Source organism: Bicyclus anynana, chromosome 25, assembly GCF_947172395.1.
Source record: "Bicyclus anynana chromosome 25, ilBicAnyn1.1, whole genome shotgun sequence".
NCBI classification, from domain to species: domain Eukaryota; kingdom Metazoa; phylum Arthropoda; class Insecta; order Lepidoptera; family Nymphalidae; genus Bicyclus; species Bicyclus anynana.
This window is the reverse complement of record NC_069107.1, coordinates 6206806-6233256: the sequence shown is the minus strand read 5'-3', so window position 1 is coordinate 6233256 and position 26451 is coordinate 6206806. Positions and strand designations below refer to the sequence as shown.

Here is a 26451-nt window from a genome sequence, read left to right as displayed (position 1 = left end):
TAGGCTGTCAAAATTATTATTTTTAAACTCTATAATGAGGGCCAAGTAATTTGCCAGTATGAATAAAAATGTTGAATTACACAATACAATAATATAAGTTGTTTTAATGTATACATATTCTAGCTAAAGTATAATTATTTTATCCTCCTCTTTTAATGTCATTCTTACATCATCTGCTTATTGCACATCTTTTCTATTCCTATCATGCAATTTCAACACCATCATTCATTCATATTTCTACAGTTGTATAGCTTTTTAAAGTTACATGTATTGACAAAACGATTTATCTTCCATGTTTAAAATTTAAACCAATGACTTAAATAATCCTAAAAACATCGAAAAAACATCGATGTATCGTTTATAAACATCGATGTTTTTAACATCGATGTTTCAATTTTTAAAATATCGATGTTTCAATATCGATGTTTATAATGAGCGATGTTGCATCCCTAGCAGCACTACGAGTATTGGCCTTTTTTAACGACTGTTAAAAAACCCTCGTGCGAATGGGAGCTTACTTTGTGTTTTAAGACATTTATTGTTTCAGAAACAATGTTTTGTTGACGGCCACCGTGGCGCAGTAGTATGCGCGGTGGATTTACAAAACGAGAGGTCCTGGGTTCGATACCCGGCTGGGCTGATTGAGATTTTCTTATTTAGTTCAGGTCTGGCTGGTGGGATGCTTCTGCTGTGGCTAGTTACCACTCTACTGGCAAAGACGTACCGCCAAGCGATTTAGCGTTCCGGTACGATGCCGTGTAGAAACCGAAAGGGGTGTGGATTTTCATCCTCCTCCTAACAAGTTAGCCCGCTACCATATTAGACTGCATCATCACTTACCATCAGGTGAGATTGTAGTCAAGGGCTAACTTGTAAAGAATAAAAAAAAAAGAAATTACATTTCACTTATTTGACACTTGAAATCTAAATCTGGGGGCACGGCAGTGCCCCCGCCAAGTCGAGCATTTTAAAATTACAATTTATATACTCGTACTTTAAAAATAATATACTTACGAAACTTAGCCAAATATCACACTGTATGTACATTTATAGATCAGTCAATCTTTAACACAAACTATAAACACAGTGTAACCAAACACTTAACCCAATTGACCGTAAATACAATGGTCATCCAACGAAAAAAATCTATCAAATCAAGGGTAACTAGGTGTAGGTACCAGTTACCCTTGATTCGGGGTAAACACGTTCGAGTGGGGTAAACTGATTTCCTCTATCCAATTACGCCCCTTATCGAAGGTATTTGGGAATTATTCTCTCATCGTACGCTATTAATGTCGAATGGTTATGTGAATTAGAAAATAGTTAAAAGTAAACCGGATATACTCGTATGTAACAAACAGGCTATTATTTAATATAAATCTAATTTTAATTCAATAGAACTTAATATACTTCATATATAATAATAATCATATCATAATCATTATAATGAAGACACCTTTTAAATAACAATTGGAAAGCATATAACGAACTTATACAACACTAGCTGACGCCGCGCAGTTTCACCCGCGTGGTTTCCGTTCCCGTAGGAATACGGGGATAATATGTAGCCTGTAGCCTTCCTTGATTAATGGGCTATCTAACACTAACAGAATTTTTCAAATCGGACAAACAAACTCTTCAGCTTTATAATATTAGTATAGATGAGCTTAGTTATACGAGTAGCTTTAAAGCAGCCAATAAAAAATTATCACATTGTAGCTATTGATTTTAATTATTTATTTATATTTCAAAACATGTTTATTTTTATGCAATTGAAGTTGTGTCATAAAGTTGTTCAAACAAAATTAAATTAATTTTACAGAAATCTCATGCATTCGATATTGTGTCGAACATTCATATTATTATCGCATGCCACAACAATAAGGGCCAAGCTATAACTAAGGTGTCGTCATTTCAACGGTCCATTGGCCCTTTAGAGGAAATTCGGTGCCGGATTAATGATAGCGGAAACATTTCGATTGGTTATGTCCATTATTAGTTGAGATATTGTTTGGGGAAAAATTCCGAGTGAAGCGAATCGGTTGATACGCCTCCACCATTCGTTCGACTTTTTATCGAATGGGTTTTTTTTTCATGTCATCTAGATGTTAATCATTGAGTAGGTTCGGTGCTACATTATCGAGCATAACTAATAGATTGGATCTAATTTTTTTATAGTTAATTATAATTACGAAAATTTTAATTATAATACAAATATTTATTTTGTTTTGCCAATTTATTGGTATAAAATAGTATAACATATTATGTTCAAAAGATTTTATGATAAAAATGTAAAAATAAAAAGCACAGGTTTTTGATGATATTCCATTTTTTTTCTTTTATAATTGTTTAGTTGTTATGTTCTTGTCCAACTATAATTTTTTAGTTTAAGCGATTTTTATTAATCATTTATTATTAATTAGGTTTTTTTTCCCCTTTTTTTATTGAGAAAAAATACAACAAGGAATGTATAGTTATTAGGATAAGTTATAAGCTAATAACTATATATTCCTTGTTGTAAGTTAGCTTATAACTTATCCTAATAACTATACAAATCATGCCCACGTGGAATGGTACAAGAATACTGGCTACATTTCCGCGCTGGACAGCCAGGCTGATCCTTTGCGCAAAAGATAAGCCAGCCCTTCTGTCACCAGTCGAGGTGAAATGATTCGGTATTTTTTTTTGGCACTGCGACTTCATGGCCCAAGGGTCTCCACTGCAGAGGTATTTTTTATTATCATTATCATGGAAATACTTACTTAAATATTGTAATTTTTTTTACAGGAGAAATCCGGTGAACCGTATTCCGGTAAACTATCTGTGAAGTCGGATCTCAGTCCTGTTTTTGGTAAGTACAAAACTTTTCTTTTTAATTATTATTATGTTTTTTAACTTCATTGCGAGAATATCGGTATAAAGGTCGTAGTACACATATCAAAGAATCGCCACCGTATGAACTCGAACCTTGTAGTATTTCTTTAAATGGAACTTTTACGCCTCCCCGTTGCTTACGCTTACGGCTAGTCGTCTGATCACTTACATCTTTCCGTATGGTTTGAGAGCCTGGTTGACGTCAATGCGATAACGGTTACGATTCGTTTGCGAGACGATATGTGTGCTATGATCTAAAAAGTAAGTCTATATGGAATTCTTTACTGCAAATCACACAAATAGGAAACGTAACGTAATCGCCTATCCTAGGGGCAAGCTTACGCCTCCCCGTCGCCGCGGTTATGGCTAGTCGTCTAGACATCTCTCCGTATGGTCCGAGAGCCTGATTGACGACAATGCGACACGGTAACGATCCCTTTCTGAGACGATATGTGTGTTACGACCTTAAGAAGTAAATCTATGTGCTACTCAAAATTTCATCTTATAATATTAATGTGATACTGTGATTAGTTAGATCACCATCATCATTAACAACCTATATTCGGCTCACTGTTGAGCACGAGTCTCTTCTCAGAATGAATAGGCTCGCCACGCCGGCGTATTGGCAGACTTCACACACGTAGAGAATTAAGAAAATTCTCTGGTATGCAGGTCACTGTATGAGACACGTGATATTTAATATCTTAAAATGCACACAACTGAAAAGTTGGAGATGCAAGCCCCGGACCGGATTCAAACCTACACCCTCCGAATCGAAGGCTGAGGTCATAATCTACTGAGCCATCTGACGGCACAGATTAGTTAGATGTCTTAGACAAATGTTAACTAGATCTAGTATTAAACTAGATTTCATATAATTATAGTCTAACACTTAGATTAAATCGGACATGTTGTACATTCATAATCTAGACGTTTCCATTGAGGCGTGATCAAAAGTGACAATTGCAAGAAATACCTACTTGTAGATTTTCCTCACCGGTTAGTATAAAAATAAATCGCACTTCTAAACCAGTTTCAAGAGCAATGTCCTTGCTTTAATTCAAGTTCAGTGTTGAATGAAATGTTATCGTAACTTGACTTTTTAACTGCCTATTTGGTCTAGTGGTCAATCTATCCAACTCTAATGAGGTCCTGGGTTCGATAAATGAAATGAAATAAGCCTTTATTGTTGTTTATAAGTTTACATTCTTGCTAACAAAGTAATTAAAAAGTGTAGAGTTAACAAATATTTAAAATAGTAATTTTTCATTCGATTGATCTCCCTTTCAAAAAGCTTGTCTTGCAAGTCCTGTCTTTTGCTATTCGTATGCATTGTGGTCCTCCTATTTTCTTAAAATCATCTTCCCATCTCCTTTCTGACAACAAAATGACCAATGGCCCTGGGTTCGATATTGGGCTGTAAAGTTATTGGGTATTTCTTTTTCTCCAAGAAATTTTTATTTTATTACAAACTTAGGAAGTTGTTTCACACCCGCATTGGCGTTCACATCACCTAATAGATGCATTAATGCACTGCATCCCCTCAGGATTCATTAAAGACCTGTATTAGGGAAGGAATTTTTAATTTATTGCAAATGTATCAGTAGTGCTTACCCTAGCTAAAAACCGTATGCACGCCACTGCACCGTTTCCCATATCTGAATTTATATGAAATAGGCTCGCGCTTGACCAGCTAATACACTTACCATCAAGAGAAATTGTTTTAAAGCGTGGGTATACAATATACATATAAAAAAAAAATAGTAAGTGTACTTAGTGTTTGCTAAAGGGGTATATATTATATACTCACTCAAAATAACCATAAGGACTTACCAGTTAATCCAAAAATCGAAATAAAAATCCTTAGAGAGTTATTTTAACACGTTGTTTCGTTTCCCATAAAATACAACTTCCCAATACTCCGTACGTCACTTCTTTATGTGTTTTTTTTTTATATTTTTTCTGGTCCGGAGTCGTGGCGAGCTGATCAGATTAGTCGGAACCGGTTCCTCGAAAACATCCCGGGGCAGAAATAACAAAAAACGACACTAATAACAACAAATAACGAGGCGTTCGGACGTGCCTAGTGATGTGCTAGTGTCGATACATTTTTAATTATTATCGGACCACGGTAAAGATTTTATTTTATTCTTTACACCTTAGCCTCTGACTCCGGAGGGTGTAGGTTCCGGCCCTGGCATGCACCTCCAACTTTTCAGTTATGTGCATTTTAAGAAATTAAATATCACGTGTCTCAAACAGTGAATTAAAAACATTTGAGGAAATCTGAGAGTTCTCTTAATTATCTACGTGTATGAAATCTGCCAATCCGCCTTAGGCCAGCGTGGTGGACTATTTGGCCTAACCCCTCTCATTCTGAGAGTAGATTCGAGCTCAGCAGTGAACGGAATGTAGGTTGAATGATGATGATGAGGATGTCTCTTTTAAACATGACCATTGTTCCCTATATTTTAAAGCGAAATCTATCCACTTATAAACAATATTATATCCTATTTTTTTTTATTATTAATCTAGGGTCTGTTGTATTTGCGTACATCTTTAAACACTAGATATGGGAGTTTGATTTACTTTACTGTCCTGTTTGTATAGATCTTACAATTTTATGGGTTTTTATCAACCTATTAATTATTTAATTGTACCGGATAATAAGATTGTTTATCATAATAATGAAATAGAAAAACCGATACTAATCAGGAATCCTCTAGACAAATTTACATGAGTTAAGACGTTAATTTAACTTTATTAACTATTACTTAAAACCATTTTTACGAAAAATTATTCTATTAAATGAAAATTAATAAGCATTTCCATCTTTGGTGTTGGTAAGATTATGTTACACTTTCTAGTGTGACTCATATAAAAATCAATAAAATTAAATTTTAAATATAATAATTAAGTTTTATCGATATATTCCGATATCAAAAAGTATCGATATATCATTTAATGAAACCGTCCCCGCCCTACACAGAGGTGGAGTCAGATGAAATTATACGAAAATATTGTAACGATAGTGACAGATGATTATAAGCTGGCGATAAAACACACATAATTCTCACATAATGGCCGGCGGGGCTGCGCCGATAATTCCCACCTTTGTACTAAATCGGACGCATTCATATTCTATTTACCTATTAGCCGCTATAGACGCGCCAACTTACAATTTAATAAAACAACAATACAATTTAAGACAGAACCTGATTATTATAGATGCATTAATAAATCTTATTCGACAATTCGACACGTTTAAACTTTCAATAACTATGGGAACTTTATGAGTATAACCTAAATAACCAAATAAAAAACACGAAAATATATTGATGATTAATGGAATTAGTAAGATCCGAGAATTTTCCATTCCTTTGGTAGTTTAGTCGGTAAGAGTTCGACATTACCTACGTCCCAATCTGTAGTGCTGTTGTAAGCAGGTATCCATCCTACCTCCTGTATCCTGCGACTCGCTTGATGTCGAAAGTCCACCTGGTGGGGAGTGGGGGAGGGGAGAGGGTCGACCAACACTGCGCTTTCTAGTGCGTTGTCGCTATTCCAGCAACTTGGGACCTCAATGTCCATCGGCTCTTCGAACTTTGTGCCCCGCGCATTGCCACTTCAGCTTCATGACTCACAGAACTATGTCGGTAACTGGTTCTTCAAAGGATCTCTTCATTTCTGTTTCGATCACGCATACTCCTAACATAGCTCGTTCCATCGCCCTCTGTGTGACCTGAGCCTTTTGGGGAAATACATAGTACATTCCAATTATAAACCAACGTCTACACAACTGCAAATTAATCAACAGCTCGTATGTCGGTACATCTGTAGACGGCTTATATGCAAATGTAATCATATTCGATTTACTATTATGATTCATGGTGAAACAATGGTGTCTTTAGCGCGCGATGATTTTATAATGGTTAATCTCCTCAGCGGTTGCTCGGGGCTTTTGACGGGCTTCATTTATTTAGCGATTAATTTATGGTCGGTTAAATAATAAAGCTAATGAGACATTTGACAGATGCTACCGATTTTTACAGCGAACCTTTGTAGTACTTCTATGGAATATTTCAAACATGTGCTTCTATGGGAACTGTTTTATTTCTTTGATGAAAGTATCTCACATCCACTGGGCTATCACGACTCTTAGTATTATTAATATTAAGTACTTGTATAGATTTGTTGAGAGCCGTGATAGCCAGGTGGATGTGACCTGTGCCTCCGATTCCGGAGGGTGTGAGTTCGAATTCGGTCCGGGGCTTGCACCTCCAACTTTTCAGTTGTGTGCATTTTAAGAATTTAAATATCACGTGTCTCAAACGGTGAAGGAAAACATCGTGAGGAAACCTGCAAACCAGAAAATTTTCTTAATTCTATGCGTTTGTGAAGGCTGCCAATCCGTATTGGGCCAGGGTGATGGACTATTGGCCTAACCCTTCTCATTCTGAGAGGAGACTCGAGCTCAGCAAGGTGCCGAATGATCATCATTGATAATGATGATAGATTTGTTTAATTAAAATTCCTTACTGCTCGATCATTGGTGTTTCAAAAGCTTATCGAAATTCCAAAAATACAGCATATTCCTGACTCTCGAGTTATCTGCCATTATGTAATATTGGGTCACGATAACTGCAACTCAATTGGCTTTCTGACTTTCGAGAATCGCGAATTCTGTATTTATAACTGTTTCTACACGCGAATTTGTCTGCCTATAGTACGATTAATAATTCCAGTTAGTAAAATGTCATTTCAGTGCACTTGTCATTTTACTGCCTGGAATTATTCCTCAAAATGTACCGATCTAATTAAAAATGTTGAACCCCATTAGGTCCAGTATTTTAATGAATATTTCTTAGAAAAGGTCTTCTTCTTCTTTGGTTATTAGTATTTAAATTGACTATAAATCCGTCTACGTTCATGTACGAAAAGCTTGTTTTTTAAAGTCAATTGGGAATCTGTTGTTTCGACATTATTAACAGACGTGTATTAAATTATGTCAGACGTGTACTCTAGAGTGCAGTAATAGGAACCTGAGTATCCGACGTATCTAGGAGCCTATAATAGCTAGACATACTTCATTTAATTAAACAATACGATTTATAGACAACAATTGAGTATATGGACCTCTAAAACCTGCTACCTTCCAAAACCACAATTCGTCCGAACTCCACAATTGACTTAATTATTTATATCTCTTTCTGAGAAGAGAATCGTGCTCAACAGTGAACCGAATATGGGTTGTTAATGATGATGATGATTATCCTTGAAACCTACTACCTTCCAATGCCACCACTACTCCATAATTTGCTACCGTACTTATGGTCCATTGGTCCTATGGTAGGATCATTGGCTTACAAACTACCAGCTTTCATAAAGTATGTCTGGCGATTGCAGGCTGTCATTCTAAAAGCCCACTGCGAGTCGAATCCACCTGACAGTTGAGGATATTTACGACCATATGTGCCATAACTTGTATTACTGACGCTTGTTAAGTGACCAGTAAGCAGTCACTTGACACAACACTATCGGCATTAGTTAACACATGCGTATCCGATCCGTAATGTTGTTCAGACATAAACGCCATTATGCCTCTATGTACGAGTAGGGTTGTCACTGCTTACAAAACATCCTTTTACTATAATTAACCCATAATAATGCCAGTATTCTTGCCACTTTTCCGCGTGGGCATGATTTGAATTACTATTAGTGTAGCTTTAGTTGCTAATTGTAGAATTTCATTATTAAAGAATTAAATTCTCGCTCTTAGATTAATTAACTTTATAGGTTCCAGTGGCGAAGGATGGAGTCTAGACTAAAGTAAGCCGTTCCAAGGACCGCTTGATACCAACACCGGTTTCTCATACATTCATACATATATATTCATTACAATAATGAATATGTATATAATTATATATGGATTTTTAAGGTAACCCGACGGGAATCGGCCTGTATAGACTCTTCGCCGCTGATAGGTTCTGCTTTTCTCAAATGTACGTCGTATTAATAAATCTACTAATTATTAGCGATTTGATACGCCATAAGTTGTGCCATTCGTTGGTCGGACATAAACGCCATTATGCCTTTACGTAGGGTTGCCACTGCTTACAAAACATCCTTGTAGTATAATTAACTCTTAACTACTACTACCACTAACTTGTATTACTATGAGGATTAACTACTGTTTTTTATTGTAGATGTAATATTCTTAATAAAAGAAAAAAAAGTCCTTTTAAAAGTCCACTTCTTAAACCAATTTACTTTGAAGGATGTTCGGTTTTGCTCAAATGTACTTCGAGTAAAATTGTAGTCTTTAACACGTTCGCTGCGGTACGAGGTCAATTGACCTCATACTTAAACTTTATGTGGTGTGGTACGAGGTCCCTCGACCTCGTAAATCTTGAAGAGGCTACACTTACGAGGTCAATTGACCTCGTACCGCAGCGAACGTGTTAACAAATTGTAGACCTAATGCTCTATAACATGTGTTACTGACGCTTGTTAAGTGACCAGTAAACAGCCACTTGACACAACACTATCGGCATTAGTTAACACATGCGTATCCGATCCGTAATGTTGTTCAGACATAAACGCCACTATGCCTCTACCTAGGGTTGCCACTGCTTACAAAACTTACTTTTACTATAACTATCCCCAAAATATTTTGAACGTGGGCATGATTTGTATTACTATGAGGACTAACTACGGTTTTTGATTATAGATGTAATGTTCTTAATAAAAGAAAAGTTGTTTTAAAAGTCCACTTCTTAAACTAATTTACTTTTAAAGAACGTTCTGTTTTGCTCAAATGTACGTCGAGTAAAATTGTAGTATTTAATACGTTCGCAGCGGTACGAGGTCAATTGACCTCGTACTTTAACTTTATGTGGTGTGCTACGACCTCGTAACTCTTGAAGAGGCTCCACTTACGAGGTCAATTGACCTCGTACCGCAGCGAACGTGTTAACAAATTGTAGACCTAATGCTCTATAACATGTGTCACTGACGCTTGTTAAGTGACCAGTAAGCAGCCACTTGACACAACACTATCGGCATTAGTTAACACATGCGTATCCGATCCGTAATGTTGTTCGGACACACTGCTTCATAAACGCCATTACGCCTTTACGTAGGGCTGCCACTGCTTACAAAACTTCCTTCTAGTATAATTAATTTCGTATTCTTGCCACTATTCTACATGGGTATGATTTGGATTGCTATTAGGATAAGTAAGCTTACGTTAAAAAAATACCCTTAAATTAAAATTAGCTATTAGAACGTTTTGTTTTTTTCTCAAATTTGGTTTAGCAAAATCTTCATTGGCAAACAAGTATTTTGCTGTAAATATAACATTTTATTTTATTACAAAAACTTGAGAGATGTTAAAGGGACACCCGGATGGAATGAAGTTATCGCTATTGTTATCGATATCGCTTTCGCTATATCTATCGCTATAGATATCGTTATCGCTATCGCATCCCATCCCATCCCAATCATTCAATAAATAAAATCAGTTGTCTGTAAAGTCGGTTTACTCACGATAGTTGAACTTGACATCATAAGAAAATACTCATGGAATGGTTGCATTTTTCAAAAGAAAATGTTCCTTTTTCTAAAATATTGTTTAATAATCTTCATAGACCAGAATATACTTTATTTCTTGTAAAAAAAGGTTGGAACCCTAGAGCGAGGGAACGACGCATGACGTCATCTTTTTTCGAGTTTGCAGCTCCATCTACTTATAAGACGTTGTCAAGTTAAAAATTAATATACCTTAATACTATTATAAGAGATCACTTTAAGTAATCAAAGCATTTTTCATTTAAATGGCATGTGGCAGCCCTGTTACATCTATTTGTCTCGCTCTAAGCTAGTCGTCCGTCTCTCTCCGGTACACAATTTGCGATTCATATTCCAGTCTTGACTACCTGTTGGATGTTTTATGTCATTATATCAAAGTTCTAATTGGAACTTGATATGCGTTCACAATTAACCGGCGTGGTTGGCTTAACGAGCTTTTTGTGTCACCGGCCCAAGTTATCGCCTTATGGGGGTAGCTGATGGTGCTTTGTTCTCTTATCATATATATTTAAAATTGTAAATGTGAGTTTGTTTGTTTTACGCTTTCACACCTAAACTATTTAACCTATCTTAGAAAAAAAATCAGTCTTGACTACCTGTTGGATGTTTTATGTCATTATATCAAAGTTCTAATTGGAACTTGATATGCGTTCACAATTAACCGGCGTGGTTGGCTTAACGAGCTTTTTGTGTCACCGGCCCAAGTTATTGCCTTATGGGGGTAGCTGATGGTGCTTTGTTCTCTTATCATATATATTTAAAATTGTAAATGTGAGTGTTTGTTTTAAGCTTTCACATCTTAACCTATTTATAGAAAAAAATCCATAATAAAAGCAATATTAATTTCGCATAGTACATGGAATAAGGGTTCGCAATTATCGATATTGATTGATAAAAGTTAAGGATTTATTATAAAACTTAATTTAAAAATCATGTATTTTTTTATAATTTTTCAAACGTCAATAACGCTGTCGTCCATTTTGTGACGTCACAGTGTTACTTGATGTACTAGACGTCAAACTAATTGTTAACTTATATTTTTGTCAAACGTTACGTTTGTAAAAGATTTCTTATAGTGACGTCATGGAACAGTTGAAATATAGACCGCCATGGCCGATAGGCGTTTTGGCTCGTATTGTCAAAAAAAAAATATTTAAAATTAAAATTTTTATGTAGTGACGTCTCTAAAAATTTGGTTTTTTTCAATTTAGTAGAACGATAATGAACTATTTAAGACCATTTAAAAAAATGTCGACTAGCCTATTGGAAGCTTTTTATTTTACATTTGACAACTTAATTTTTAAGTAAATTTATAATATGCCTCATATAGACAAAAGATTGGCAATAAGAAATAGGTCCTAATTAGAAGAAAAGCTGTTTCCAAATTGAGCTACTTGTATTTTAATAAATGTATGATATTTTATTCATAAAAATGAATGGGATGTATCTAAAGTTAACATAGTAATAATTAATTATAATGTTAACTTTGTTGTTATGTTCAGAAATGGTAAAATGTATAATGATTACCTTATACATTTTACCATTCATATGAATATTTCATACATCGATCATGAATTCAAAAATTTAAAGGTTAATTTTAATTTAATTATATTTTTTTGTCTAAAAAATCAATTTAAAAGTATAATGAATAAATGAAATAACAATTACTAATTGATTATTTTATGGAATACTAAAGGATGTTTATAGGTTACATTAAGATCAAACGTAAAAAAAAATAGTTATACTTATAATAAAACTGGTCGAAATCTATACATTTATTCGCAATTTGAGATTTTACTTATACCATTTGTAACAACAAACGTTAGCGTGGTATAACGGACGCCAGCGCCATCTAGAATCTATACTTATAATACGAATTCTGTACATTGAAGATATTATGAAATTTTTTTTGGGGGCATTATATAATAGATACTGAAGCTAAAAATATTTTATTTCGATTTTTTGTCTGTCTGTCTGTCCGTGTTTTTTTTTTATTCGGGTATCACGCTGAAACTACTGAATTAATTCAATTGAAACTTGGCACGGTTTAAGACCATAATACGGATAAGGTTATAGGATACTTTTTATTGCGATAATAATATGGGAAATGGTTAAATAGGGGTTAAAAATTTGTATGGAAAGCCCTTAATTATTAGAGTTACAGATTTAAATTTTTTTTAAAAAATTATGAAAAAATACAAAATATAATGTAATTCAAAAAATTTTAAAATTCCACCCCAAAAGTGGTGAAATAGGGCTTGAAAGTTTACATTGATTTCCACGCGGACAAAGTCGCGGGCGTCCGCTAGTTATAAAAAAAAATAATAGGTCCATGTGAAAGAATACGCTTGCTATTCGGTATCGGTTTATATAGGCATGCTAAATGAGTAAAATATACGGATTTGCATCAAAATCGACACTAAAATTCCTACTACCTGGGCGGGCATTCGTTCCGGATGCGGGTCATTCCTTAATTTTGCGGTCACTTCACATATCGGCGCTATGGACCTATTATTTGTTTAGGATTTCGTGAATGGATACACTTTTTACAGAGTTAGGATGTTGTGCTAGCCACTCACAATCCAATAAGTCCATGAGCCGGCAGCACTAACGTCCGAACACCACGACCAACACACGATCAGTCGGATGTCCTGCCGTTAGCGCTGCAGGCTCATGGACTTATTGGATGGTCAGTGCCTAGCATTAGTGGTGTTATTTTCCCATGCCTCGGAAATGCAGTTGATCCCGGATATTATCGTTCACATAGTGATTGTTACAAAACCTATCCTGCACTCCTTTCGGTTTCTACACGCTAAATCGCTTGGCTTTAACGAAGGCCGAAGCCTCCCTTTGCCGGTAAGGTGGTAACTAGTCACGGCCGAAGCCTCCAGCTAGACCTGTACCAATTAAGAAAACCTCAATCGGCCCAGCCGGGGATCGAGCCCAAAACCTCCGTCTTGTAAATCCACCGCGCATACCACTGCACTACGGAGACCGCCAAAAACTTTTGTTCTACCTCTACTTCTTTTATACTACTAGTAGTATAAAATCTTATACTACTATATCTAATAGTACAAAATCTTTGGATGGTCGCCTACGTCCAAACTACGTTACCTATAAAGCCTATACTCGGCAGCGTTTCCCGGAACGCCTTCCGCGGTGGGTCCTAAGCCTAAACAAATATTGACGTGCGCGTGTTAGTGAGGTAACGACATCGGTACACAAGCTTTTGTGTGTATGTGTGCGTTGTGAAAGCTACACCACATTCAACGCGCTACTGGCTACGAAGGATAGGTATTATTCTAGGAGTATTTAACCCACGGAACTAAGACCTTGTCCAGAAGGGGCGAATTTGTCGCGAATCATATCGCGCGAATTCATACGCGCGTTGTCGAAGTACTAGGCATCAATACATCGCGTCCACAAGCATCGCGCGAATTCAAAATACGCGCATAAATCGCGTGCACTACGCCAGACTCTCGACTCGCGCGTGATTCGCGCGTATAGCGCGCCAGTCGAGATACTAGGTACGCCTTGTTGCGTCCAGTTAACGCGCGAACTCTAGAGCGAGTGCGCGTTCAACTCCATGTTTCGTACTGAATTCCTCCCCGAAATGCTCGCGCGTTGGTACGCGCCTTGTGGACGCAACGGTCACGCGTAATACGCGCGAGAGGAACGCGGCGATTCGCCCTTTCTGGACTAAGCCTAAAGCTAAACTAAGCTGACGCTTATTCCGTGATTTAACCTTTGTCATGTTTTATTGCGTTTTTTTTTACAAGTTAGTCTTTGACTATTATACATGATGGTAAGTGCCAGCGGCTCTCTGCAACCTGCTTGATGTCTTTAATCCACCTAGTGGGGGTCGACCAACACTGCGCTTTCCGGTGCGGGGTCGCCATTCCAGCATCTTAGGACCCTAACGTCCATCGGCTCTTCGATCTATGTGGCCTGCCCATTGCCACTTCAGCTTCGCGATTCGCTGAGCCACGTCAGTGACTGGTTCGTCTCCGGATCTCTTTATTTCTGATTCGATCACGCAGAGAAACTCCAAGCGTAGCTCGCTCCATCGCCCGCTAAGTGACTATGAACCTTCTAAAGGCCCATAGTTAGCTACCAAGTCTTGTCGATATCGTCGTCATCAACCCATATTCGGCTCACTGCTGAGCTCGAGTTTCCTCTCAGAATGAGAGGGGTTAGGCCAATAGTCCACCACGCTGGCCCAATGCGGATTGGCAGACTTCACACACGCAGAGCATTAAGATAATTCTCTGGTATGCAGGTTTCCTCACGATGTTTTCCTTCACCCTCCGGAATCAGAGGCAGAGGTCATATCCACTGGGCTATCACGGCTCGTATATATGTATATTGTCGATATGAGTGTGACTAAATATGTAATATGTCTCCCATATAATCCTAAATCGAAAGGCCATCACAACATCTACGCATTACGAAGGACATTGTAATACGTAATATCATTTTATAGCAATAATAATCATATAAAGCAAATAATTATAAGTACTTACCACAAAGATAATCACATTAATATTATTTGTATACTTAAGCAAATTTTTTATGTAATTCTGGGAATTTTACAAGGATATCGTCAATTATACATTATTATCACCGATTTTATCAAATTTTTGCGATAATGCTTCTTCTTATCATTATCAACTTGGCGTCAGAGAATTTTTTGTATCCAATCTTGGTAGACCTGTTATCAAATATTTATTGTTTACTGCACTTTTTATCGTTAATGTGTAAAATGAAAATTACAATACCCATCAATTTAAACCTAAACTTTTTGATTGCATATATTGTATATTTTTATTGAGTACATTACTTACAGTACAACGTCACGATGGGACGAAAGAAATAGCGATATACGAATATGTAATGTAAGCCACCGACGATCAAGTAATCTCACATGCATGCAGCACTAACGGCTTGACGTCAGATAAAACTGATTGTGTTGGTCGCGATCGGCAAGATGTCATGCACATCGCAACCAACACATGATCAGTTTTATCGGACGTCAAGCCGTTAGTACTGCCTTTCGGTTTCTACACGACATCGTAACGGAACGCTAAATCGCTTGGCGGTACATCTTTGTCGGTAGGGTGGTAAATCGCCACGGCCAAAGCCTCCCACCAGCCAAATAAATTAAAAAGCCAGCCAAATTAAAAAAAAACTGAAATAAGTAAGTAAACACTAATTGCCTACTTGAGATTTAAGAATCATCAAAATTAATTTATAAACGCAATATTAACTGCAATATCAATAAAAAACACTTAAATATCAAATATACCATATATAATAATTTAATTAATGCATTTACGTGGTTCCGCGCTAAAACCATCTCGATCAACGTCCAAATGTCGAGATAAACTCGATTTGGTCATATTTTTAAAAACGATTTCACTTATTTGGATTATTTCGTAATCTTTATTTTAAATTTTTGCGATTCATTCTTTCTTATACGATAATAATACATGCCTGTATAATTTGTCAAGTGTTAATAAAAATAGAATTCGTTGAAGATAAGACAAGATAGTAAAAATATCGTACTATTCTTTAACGAAGAAAACTTTAAATAGATATATAATAAGTTTGATGATTTTTTAAATTTTCGCACCTTAGATACCAACTTATTTTTTGTGTTATTAGTTACTTAATTTTCCAGATCGACTCATAAAAGTCAATGTATTCAAAGGTAGTCAAATTATGCTAGCCACAAACGGTCAATTATTCTCACGTTTCTGAAAAGCAAACGGCAGTACCCACGCGGCATACTATACAAGTCATGTACGCAGTGACCAACACACGATCAATTATAGTCGTGGGTGCTACAGAAACGTGAGAATAATTGACCGTTTGTGGCTAGCATTATGTAAAAACTGAAATAAGGAGTGGGCACAATAGTCTACTTTAAGTTGCAATATTATTGGTAATGGGTTTTCACTTAACATCAGGTGAGCTATATTCTCATCTTGTCAATTATACTTAACCAGAACGAAAGAAAAATAAGTCTGTACTAATGAAAGAAACAAATAAGAAAGAAAAAAAAATTAATGGAGCACTGTTCATGTCTTTCGTCCTTTGCTATTGTTATGATCTACGATCAAGTACATCAGTGTGAAAGGGCATAAGTTTCTGTATAATTTTACATGTGCCATGGCATGATGTCCAGTTCGATGGCATTATATTTACATAGTACGTTGTATTTGTAGATATTTTAATATTCCTAGATAGCTAAACAGCCTAATTAACTTTTTTATTGTCGTTAATTATAATTACCAATTCAACGTTTAATTACCACCTGCTGTTAAGCCTCTATACACATGCCAACTTACGCCCCTAAGTCGACTTCTGCATAGCACATAAGTAAGTTTGATGTTATAATTTTGTTTATTTTAACGTCTATTTTTTTATTCGCTGTAAATTCTCATCTGATTAAATTAAATTGTAGCCTAATGCCGATGAAAATAAAACTTTAAATTAACATTATTCGTTATAATTTTGTGCGCCCTTAGTTATATACGTAATTGATTGAACCTTGGCAAATAATAATTAATAATTCATAATTTTCTTAGATGGACACATTAAAATATTTATTCATTTACGAGTAAGTATATATTTTATTTTAGAAATTGTAACTCTTGAATAGTTTTCGTGCTAGTTGGATAAGCTATTGACGAAACCAGTTAAGTTGGGCAGTTTAACTTTTTTTTTATAAAACAACTGTAATATAATGAATGCAATATTATTTACACTTTAAAATTTAACTTAAAAGCGATATAAAATACGCTTAATTATTATTTATATTTGTTTTATTGGAGTCATCTGATATCTTCAGCATTTATCGATATTTATACAGTTCAAATCAATAAGCATCTAACACTTTAATTTTTGTGTAATATTTTTTACTGCATACTTAACATATTAATTCGGTACGTTTTTTTTTTTTAATGACGGATTGCCCACCTGCCGGTAAATGTAAAACCATGGTCAATAAACAGAGTAACTCTTCACGGTATATGCAAGAAAAGCGTCCTTCTAACAAAAGGCTTTAATCAATTTTTTATATGCAAACTTGTTTACCCTAAATCTGGCATGCAAAATTATTAAAAAAAAAACACCAAACACAATGCTCGTTGGGTGCAAAAATAAGCATGGCAGTACTACTTCCCCGGCCGAGCTCTGTCACAAACCTACTCATGTTTTAGTTGCTTAAGTTCAATCACCGATTCCTTGTTGGCATATCTAATAGGCGCTATTGTGAACTTATTTCCTTTTCCATAGAAGTCATTAATTTTGACATTTATCACTTTGTTATAAAACCCTGCGTACACTAACATATATTGTATCGATGCATGTGTGTGTAATTCAATCAATTTTTTGCATAATTAAATCGATGTATTAAATCAAAAATATATTAATTAATATCTGTAAGACACATCATGCTAGTACATGTACGTACACTGAGCGTGGTGGGCGGGACGGGACAGACGTTAAATTGCGTCGAGTCATTTAGTGCGTGTAATTGTGCGCTACTGTTACTCTGACGAACTCGTCGCACCGGTGCCATACGTGTAAAGCTATAAACATGTGCTATTGTGTCTTTGTAGGCTAAAGTCGTCCACAGACGGTCAAGTTTGCAGTGCTCTCTTCAGTGCGCGTGGGAATGTGGACAGTGATAAAGATATAAAATATGGTTGGCGCTGCAAATAGCGCTATATTGTAACACTAGCTGACGCCGCGCGGTTTCACCCGCGTGGTTCCCGTTCCCGTAGGAATATGGGGATAATATACATATAGCCTATAGCTTTCCTCGATAAATGGGCTATCTAACACTGAAAGAATTTTTAAAATCGGACCAGTAGTTCCAGAGATTAGCGCGTTCAATCAAACAAACAAACAAAGTCTTCAGCTTTATAATATTAGTCTAGATTACCTAATCTTAGAAATAGCGCTTGTATACTTGACTGTCTGTGGCCGGCGTAACAGTGTTATGTACCTAATAGCACTGTGTCAGAGTCAAAATTCATTTATTACTTAAGCTTACTTTATAAGCACTTTTGAAACGTTAGGTAATATTAGTTTCGTAGGACGAGCTCGCAGCAAATACACCCTTCAAGAATGTTATAGGGGGTGGCTTCCCTCCACTAAGGCCACAGCATCCCTAAAACGGCGTAACTTAGGTATACCATTATATAAGACAAAATCAAAAATCTCAAAAAATAATTTTGTTTATGACCTAACCTGTATTTCATCATCTAAACCTTATGATATCATATGTAGCTTATTAGTAGACATAGGTTAGTAAGCAGTAAGCTAGTACTAATATTATCACCGTATAGCTAACGTATAGTTGTGTGCATATTAAGAAATTAAATATCACGTGTCTCAAACGGTGAAGGAAAACATCGTGAGGAAACCTGCACGCTAGAGAATTTATTAATTCTCTGCGTGTGTGAAGTCTGCCAATCCGCATTGGGCCAGCGTGGTGGACTATTAGCCTAACCCCTCTCATTCTGAGAGGAGACTCGAGCTCAGCAGTGAGCCGTATATGGGTTGATAACGATAGCTAACATTTTTTTTACCTTCCACAGGTAAATTCGAACCGCATCCAGCAGCGAGCTTCAATATGGGATACCTCATGGCTCCTTACCCTTATCCCAATGGCGGAGCGCATCCTCTGCCTGTGTCTATGGTAAGTTACCTACTATTTACTACACACAGGGTGTTCTATAATAATTAATTAAAAGCAAGTATATTATGTATAAGTACCTATATGTCGCTAATTATTTAAAAAATTTACACCCATTTACATTGTCCAAAACTAAAGTAATTTAAAATTTACAATTATTTAAAACTTTGATCCATAGAAAGGTTTGATTCATCAATTATTATTATGGGACATCCTGTATATAGCCTGCCAACCATTTCTTCAACTAAAATTTTCAGCACAGGCTAAAAAGTGATTCTCTTGCCTCTTATCAAGGTTTATGACTATCAATAAAGAACGTACATTTACAATTTAAAAAGGCCATTTTTATGTTTTTAAAAAAAGTCAAAAGTCAAGGTGGTCAGTGTAAGACAGTGAAATCAAGAAGTCATTTTGAAAATTAGGGAAAAATCAAGGATTTTTCGCAGTAATTGTTGAATTAGTACATTCATCTTATTTCTAAATAATTTATTAGTATTTACTATTGTTAAACTGCACTTATTAATTTCATTTGCTATAATTCTTAAATCTAAATATGATTTTAAGCAAACTATTGTGGCTGTTTTTTTTTTAATTTTTATAGTTTTCTTTTTTAAAACTCCTAAAAGTTGGTACCTCGCTTAATGCCTATCAGTTCCGACAATTTTGTTAAGTTAGTTAAATAAATCTTATAAAAACGGGAACAGTTAGCACAGTCACAACTGAGAATGTAACGGTTATCTTATCACATCTTATCACCTTCCATCATCGCATGTCACATAATTTAACGTGTATTGACAACGTAATGTAATAAGGGCGCTCGCACGCTTCACTTGATTAAATTGTTTTAATTGCATCCACATTGACGCGTGGGTAGGCTGTTGTCATATTTACGACAATCTTTGTAGAGTAGTCGATTTGTTTATTTATCGAATTACTAGCTGACGCCGCGCGGTTTCACCTGCGTGGTTCCCGTTCCTGTAGGAATACAGGGATAATATAGCCTATAGCCTTCCTCGATAAATGGGCTATCTAACACTGAAAGAATTTTTTAAATCGGATCAGTAGTTGTAGAGATTAGCGCGTTCAATCAAACAAACAAACAAACAATCAAACAAACTCTTCAGCTTTATAATATTATATAGAATATAGAATATAGAATATAGATAAAGTTTAGACTGCGAATACAGCTGAAGGAAATCAACAGTATAGTTTTTTTAATTTAATAACCAGTTAGTCCTTTTGACTGCGCTGTCATTTAATTTTAAGTGAGTACCTTGTAAGAGGTACAACTAATATATTCTAGCCATACCTCTAACGGATTCGACGTGTCATCGTATAGGGGCGCTAAATTGTTTGGCGCCACGTTTTTGCCGGTAACTACCTAAGCCAATTTATAAAATATAGAATCCTAAACTGATCTGCAGGGTTATTATGTAACTCGGTGTACCATTCAAGTAATCACTACATCGTTTCTCATCGTATTTTCGTGTTTGCAATTATCTAACGTGTTTTCAACGAAATAACAATTTTACATTAAGTGGTAGCATATTGTTGTTTCTACGATCATCTAACGTGATTATTTCAAAGAAATTACGTAAATTCTAGTTTTTCGTTAAAAATTAAAATAACGTTAGTACCTGCTGCTACTACTACTACACTAATGTTACTTTACGTGAAATGACGATAATTGTATAATTTCGCTGAAAACACAATGTTTTAAGATTGCAAAAACGATGTAGTGACTGATTACTTGAATGGTACGCCGAGTTACATAATAACCCGGCTGAGCTTGGAATCAATACAAGGAGTGAGGACCACTCATTTGAGAACTCCAGCACTTTCAGTTGAGAGGTCGGTCTAGTACGTGCTACAACGAGCTACTTGCGGAATATTAGAAGGTGTTTAGGAAAGGTTTTTGTTATTTTTTTATATATTTATCAGACCGTGTGAAATCCGTGAGTAGATGCCCTTATTTCGTGTAAGATTTGTTAAAGTCAAACATACGATAGGACATTTTGTATTTTCGTACTTGTAGATAAAGTTTATCTTACGCTATCTTGTCAACGTGAGAACACTGTGTAATTTCGTGTTTCGCATCTGAATATTTCATACTATACACTGTATTTACTTTACACGCAAAAAAACATACTAGTAGTATAATTTTTTTTTAAAAATCGGTTGTCTGTAAAGTCGGTTTACTGACGATAGTTGATGACAACGTCATAAGAAAATACTGATGGAATCGTTGCATTTTTCAAAAGAAAATTTTCGTTTTTCTAAAATACTGTTTAATAATCTTCATAGACCAGAATATACATTATTTCTTGTAAAAAAAGTTGGCAACTCTACAGCGAGGGAACGACGCATGTCGTCATATTTTTTCGAGTGTGTATTTTTAAGTCAATCTATTTATTATTTAAAATTTAAAAGATTTTTAATATTGATATAGTCACTATAAGCTGTTGTTAAGTTAGCTAATTACGTAATAACTTGAAACAGAAAATCCCTTAATTACGGACAGAATAAAGTAATCGACTTGGTATTACATGGATCTCACAACTTTTTGCGGTAGAATAACTGATTGCGAGAAGTGCTACATTTTACAAGTGTTGTTTTTTATGGTATACCAATTTCGGTTTTTGGATGGCATTACTCCCAGATAACACTAAATCTAATTAATCGAAATTTAAAAAAATAAATTGTTTAAAATTAAAGAAAACATCTTACAAGTTTTATTTTTTAATTTGAGCCAAATATTCTCAAAAAGGGTAGTGAAAATTGAGAATTTATAGGCTAAATGTACGCTCGTAAGTCTGTTTATGTAAGAAAACATGGTCCGTTAACTTATTAATACACTGATAAACAAATGTACTGCATCGTAATCAAATCGTGTAAGACTATTTTTATTGGATTATTTCCCCGTAATGCCACCACGTGCCGGGATCGAACCCGGGACCGGCCGGAAATGTTAACACAAACAAATTTTTATTTCTGTCTTCATCCTGCTGATGCGTTCCTTTTGACTTCTTTTGGAATTTGTACTTTATGTTTTTGTAATAAGAGCTGTATTTCAATGCGTTGAATAAGAATTAATGTATAGGGTTGCTACTTACATTGTAATTTAAAAAACTAAATGTCAACAAGGTGTTTATGATTGAATTAAATTATTCTTGATTATAAACCATATTAACGTTATAAATAAAATATATATAAAAGGGTTCTTTACATATACTCTGTCATATGAAGATATTATTCTTTTATATTTTATAAATATCATGAATTGCTATTTATTAGTCAGCGAAAAGGGATTTAAAAATAAGAAGATTAGAAACAATCCTAAAGTAGCATAATAATTTAATTCATTTACGGGTATGTATTTCGTGTAGGTGATTTTAGTTGCTTTATTTCTTTCGATAATTATCATTCTTCTTGCTGTTCATTTGGCTATCATTATTCTGTACATAGAATTTTATTATTATTTCAAATGTTGAATAGGAGTAGACTTTACTGTGCGGAAAGTTTATTATTAAGTACATATTATATAGATGTTTATACAAGAATTACAATAGTTATACATGAAACCGACAAATCCTCGCGAATACGCCAAAAAAACTCGCTAAAAATGCGTTCTACGTAAGTTTTACTCGGAAACCAGACACTTTCAGGATGGGTTGATTCAGGTTTTCATTGCAGGTCATTTATAAAGTTCAATTGTAATTTAAAAGTAGGCACAGCTTCATCTGTCGTTAGGTTCGTCTGTCGAAATAAATAGGATATTTACTGTTTTATTATTTTACTATAATCAAACGAGTGACAACCCTAGAAGGAAATACGCGTGAAACATTCCTTAGCATTTTATAAAACGATGCCTAATACTGTCGTTGTTTAGGAATGTCCAAATTAAATTCTTATCGATAAATTGTTAAAGCATATAACTCGTGCGCATTAACTGACACCCGGCTACCAAACACAGTACACACATTCGAGCCAGGTGGCAAGTCAATCCGCACGAGCTGTATCTATCTTCTTTTATAATGGACCCAAGACTTGAACCCAATACCTCGTCATTTGAAACCACTTAGCCTGACCATTGCTTAATAGTCATTACTATCAGTCTATTTTAATGACCCACCCCTGAGGCCTCCCTCCAAATAAGTGTCAGTCTTCCCTCCATTATGGAGAGGGGATATGGAGCTTAGACTCACCATGCTGCTCCAATTTGTGATACTGTTAAATTTATTAATATTAATGATAATAATGACAGACCGACTCATAATGACTTTCCGAGGCACGGGGTTGTAAAACCGTAAATTTCCCATCTGTTGGCCGAGAATTTTGACTGAAAATGTCTTAGAAAGAATAAAAATTTTGTGTCTAGTAGGTAGTCAGAAGCCCAAGACTCGACTCCACACCTTTGAGTGGTAAGCTTTTGTGATTTGAAACCACAAAAGCTCACCACAGGACGAACGAGGTAGCTGATAGTGCCGTTATTAAATTATTGGCAAAAAATATAATTAAAAAAAAAAAAACAAAAGGCAAGTCCATTGAAGCAAGTATTCAGAGTATAATAAAACTTTAGAGCCAAGGTTCCAACCCTTTGTCATATTATATAACCCTCTGCCGCCTTATAAGAAAAAGTCGTTTATAAAAATAGAAAACTGGTCGAAAAATCAATGCTGATATTCAATATAGCCTCAACCTAGCTAGCCAATAGACGTATTATTATCATCAACCCATATTCGCCTCACTGCTGAGCTCGAGTCTCCTCTCAGAATGAGAGGGGTTAGGCCAATCCACCACGCTGGCCCAATGCGGATTGGCAGACTGGTATGTAGGTTTCCTCACGATGTTTTCTTTCACCGTTTGAGACACGTAATATTTAATTTCTTAAAATGCACACAACTGAAAAGCTGGAGGTGCATGCACCGGACCGGATTCGAACCCACACCCTCTGGAATCGGAGGCAGAGGTCATATCCATTGGGCTATCACGGCTCTCGATAAAAATAATACTTAAAATTGAATTAACGAAAATTGAGCGCGATAAAATCGATCGATCTAAACTGCTAATGTCAGTGGCGTGCACAATGTTTATAACAAGGGTAAGCACAATGAGTATAAATTGTATGTAATTTAAAGTTTTTGATACAGAAGCGTTATCCTGTAGCTATATTTTTACAATTCAGTAGTGAGATTCGATTTTGTCTCTGTTTCTCTTGGTTTCTAGTATCGTGTTAGACAGAGCAGACGCTCCGCGGTTTCACATGCGTAATTCTCGTTCCCGTGGTAATACTGGGATAAAACATAGCTTCTGACACTCGCAAATAACGTGACTTTCTACTGGTAAAAAAAAATTCTTAAACGGTTAGATCCAGAGATTACCCCCTACAATACAACAAACTTTACCTCTTTATAACTATTAGTATAGATTATTATAGAATAGGGTTGTTTAAATGCATTATTTCATCTATAAATTGCTGATCAATACAATATTGATTCTCATAATTTTATATAATAATTAATAATTTTATCAAATTAGCCTATTGCTGCTACCCTTTCCGCAAAGGAGGGGATAAGAAGTTTAAACCCATTACGCTTTTCCATTGTGGATTGGCGGGCTAAAGATAATTTGACTTTCCCCAATTTTATTATAAAGTCCTCATATTTGTAAATATTTATAAATAGATTTTCAAACATCTTTTGTCAACATTCGATAGTAACTTAACTTACTTTTGATTAGGGACCCCCTTAATCCAGATGAGTTAGAAAAAGTTTTCTAATAAATTCAAAAGAAAAAGTATTTTCAAAAATCGAACGTCGCGAACGTCAATACCGTTCGATACCTAACCCTACAGTACGCATGCACGCTACGGAATCTTTACGCAGTAAGAAAAGTAAAAAAGACACCACGAAAATATGAAACTTGAATTGCAACAGGTGAACATAAGGCCGTCTCATTCTTTTCTATGAGATTACCAAAGTAGCGTCTCTGTTGTACAGCCACCCCCACGACGCCGCCTCCGAGGGGCGGGAAAATGGGGGAGGGGATGCAATGGAAATTTTCTTTTTGCTTTTACGTTACGGCTTTTGTCTGGGTGAATGCGGCTGGCAATTTCGGGGTCGCTTACGCTCGGTGCCGACGCGGGATTTGAAAATGGAATGTTTTATTCCGATATAAATTTGACCGCGTTTGGGTTAAGTTTTTTTTTTTTTAATCTCAATGACTCAACGGCCTACACTTTGCGTTCCACTATATTTTTTTTCTTGTTTTTTTTTGTGACAAGTATGTTTTTGTATTACTTTGTTAATTAGATGTAAAATATACATATCTAGAAACTAGTTGATGATGTTTCTACTACTTACATGTACACACATTTACCTAATATTAAATAAATAAATATATTTGGATATATATTTATTTATTTAACATATCTATTTATACTTCTATACTAATATATTAATCTGAAGAGTTTGATTGTTTGATTGAACGCGCTAGTCTCAGGAACTACTGGTCCCATTTGAAAAATTCTTTCAGTGTTAGATAGCCCATTTATCGAGGAAGGCTATAAATTATCCCCTTCTTTCTACGGGAATGGGTAGTAAGCGGTCACACATCTTTTTTTTGTAGCTGTGGGAATCGAACCCACGGCCCTGAATGCAGAAAGCAGGGTCAGTACCCTGTCAAACATTACCCATAGATATCATGGTCTGTCTGTAATACGAAGGGTCTCTAATAAATTTTGAGGACCACAAATCAACGCAGACAAAGCAGTTAACATAAACTAGTCTATCAATAAATTACAATATTTTATTATCTATAAGAGAAATAGTAATTTTCCGTAAAACGAATGTGTCGGTTTTGATAAGAAATTAATTATAGTATTATTAATTGCATATTGTTATTTCCACTTATCGGGACGCTCTCATAAACCCTTCTAGTAGTTTATCATTATGCGCCATTCTATTACATAGATATAATATATTCTAGTTACTAGCGGCGAAGAGTTCATACATACCGATTCCCGTCGGGTTACCTTTTAAAAATCCATACAATATGTTACATATTCATAAATGTAATGAACATGTATGTATGTATGTAAGAGAAACCGGAGTTTTGATCATGTGATATGAATTTCTTTTTCTTTGGGACGGATTACCTTTGTCAAAATTCCATCCTTCGCCACTGTAAGTTACTATACCTTATGTCTTATTAGCGCTGTGCCTATGGAATCCTAGGTATGATGCTTGGACAGTATGAATTAAATAGATGTAAAAATGCAC

The 26451-nt window shown here is 35.4% G+C and overlaps 1 protein-coding gene across 4 annotated transcripts in view; it reads left to right on the top strand.

Annotated features, from left to right (window-relative positions):
• The window catches only part of LOC112058326 (protein pangolin, isoforms A/H/I/S), a 226321-nt gene that overhangs the window by 90691 nt on the left and 109179 nt on the right, over nucleotides 1-26451 (top strand). For all 4 annotated transcript variants that reach the window (XM_024099072.2, XM_024099069.2, XM_024099075.2 and 1 more), the window contains exons 3-4: nucleotides 2788-2851; nucleotides 19074-19174. In XM_024099072.2, the coding sequence (XP_023954840.1) occupies nucleotides 2788-2851; nucleotides 19074-19174 (165 nt within the window). The remainder of the gene's footprint in view (nucleotides 1-2787; nucleotides 2852-19073; nucleotides 19175-26451) is intronic.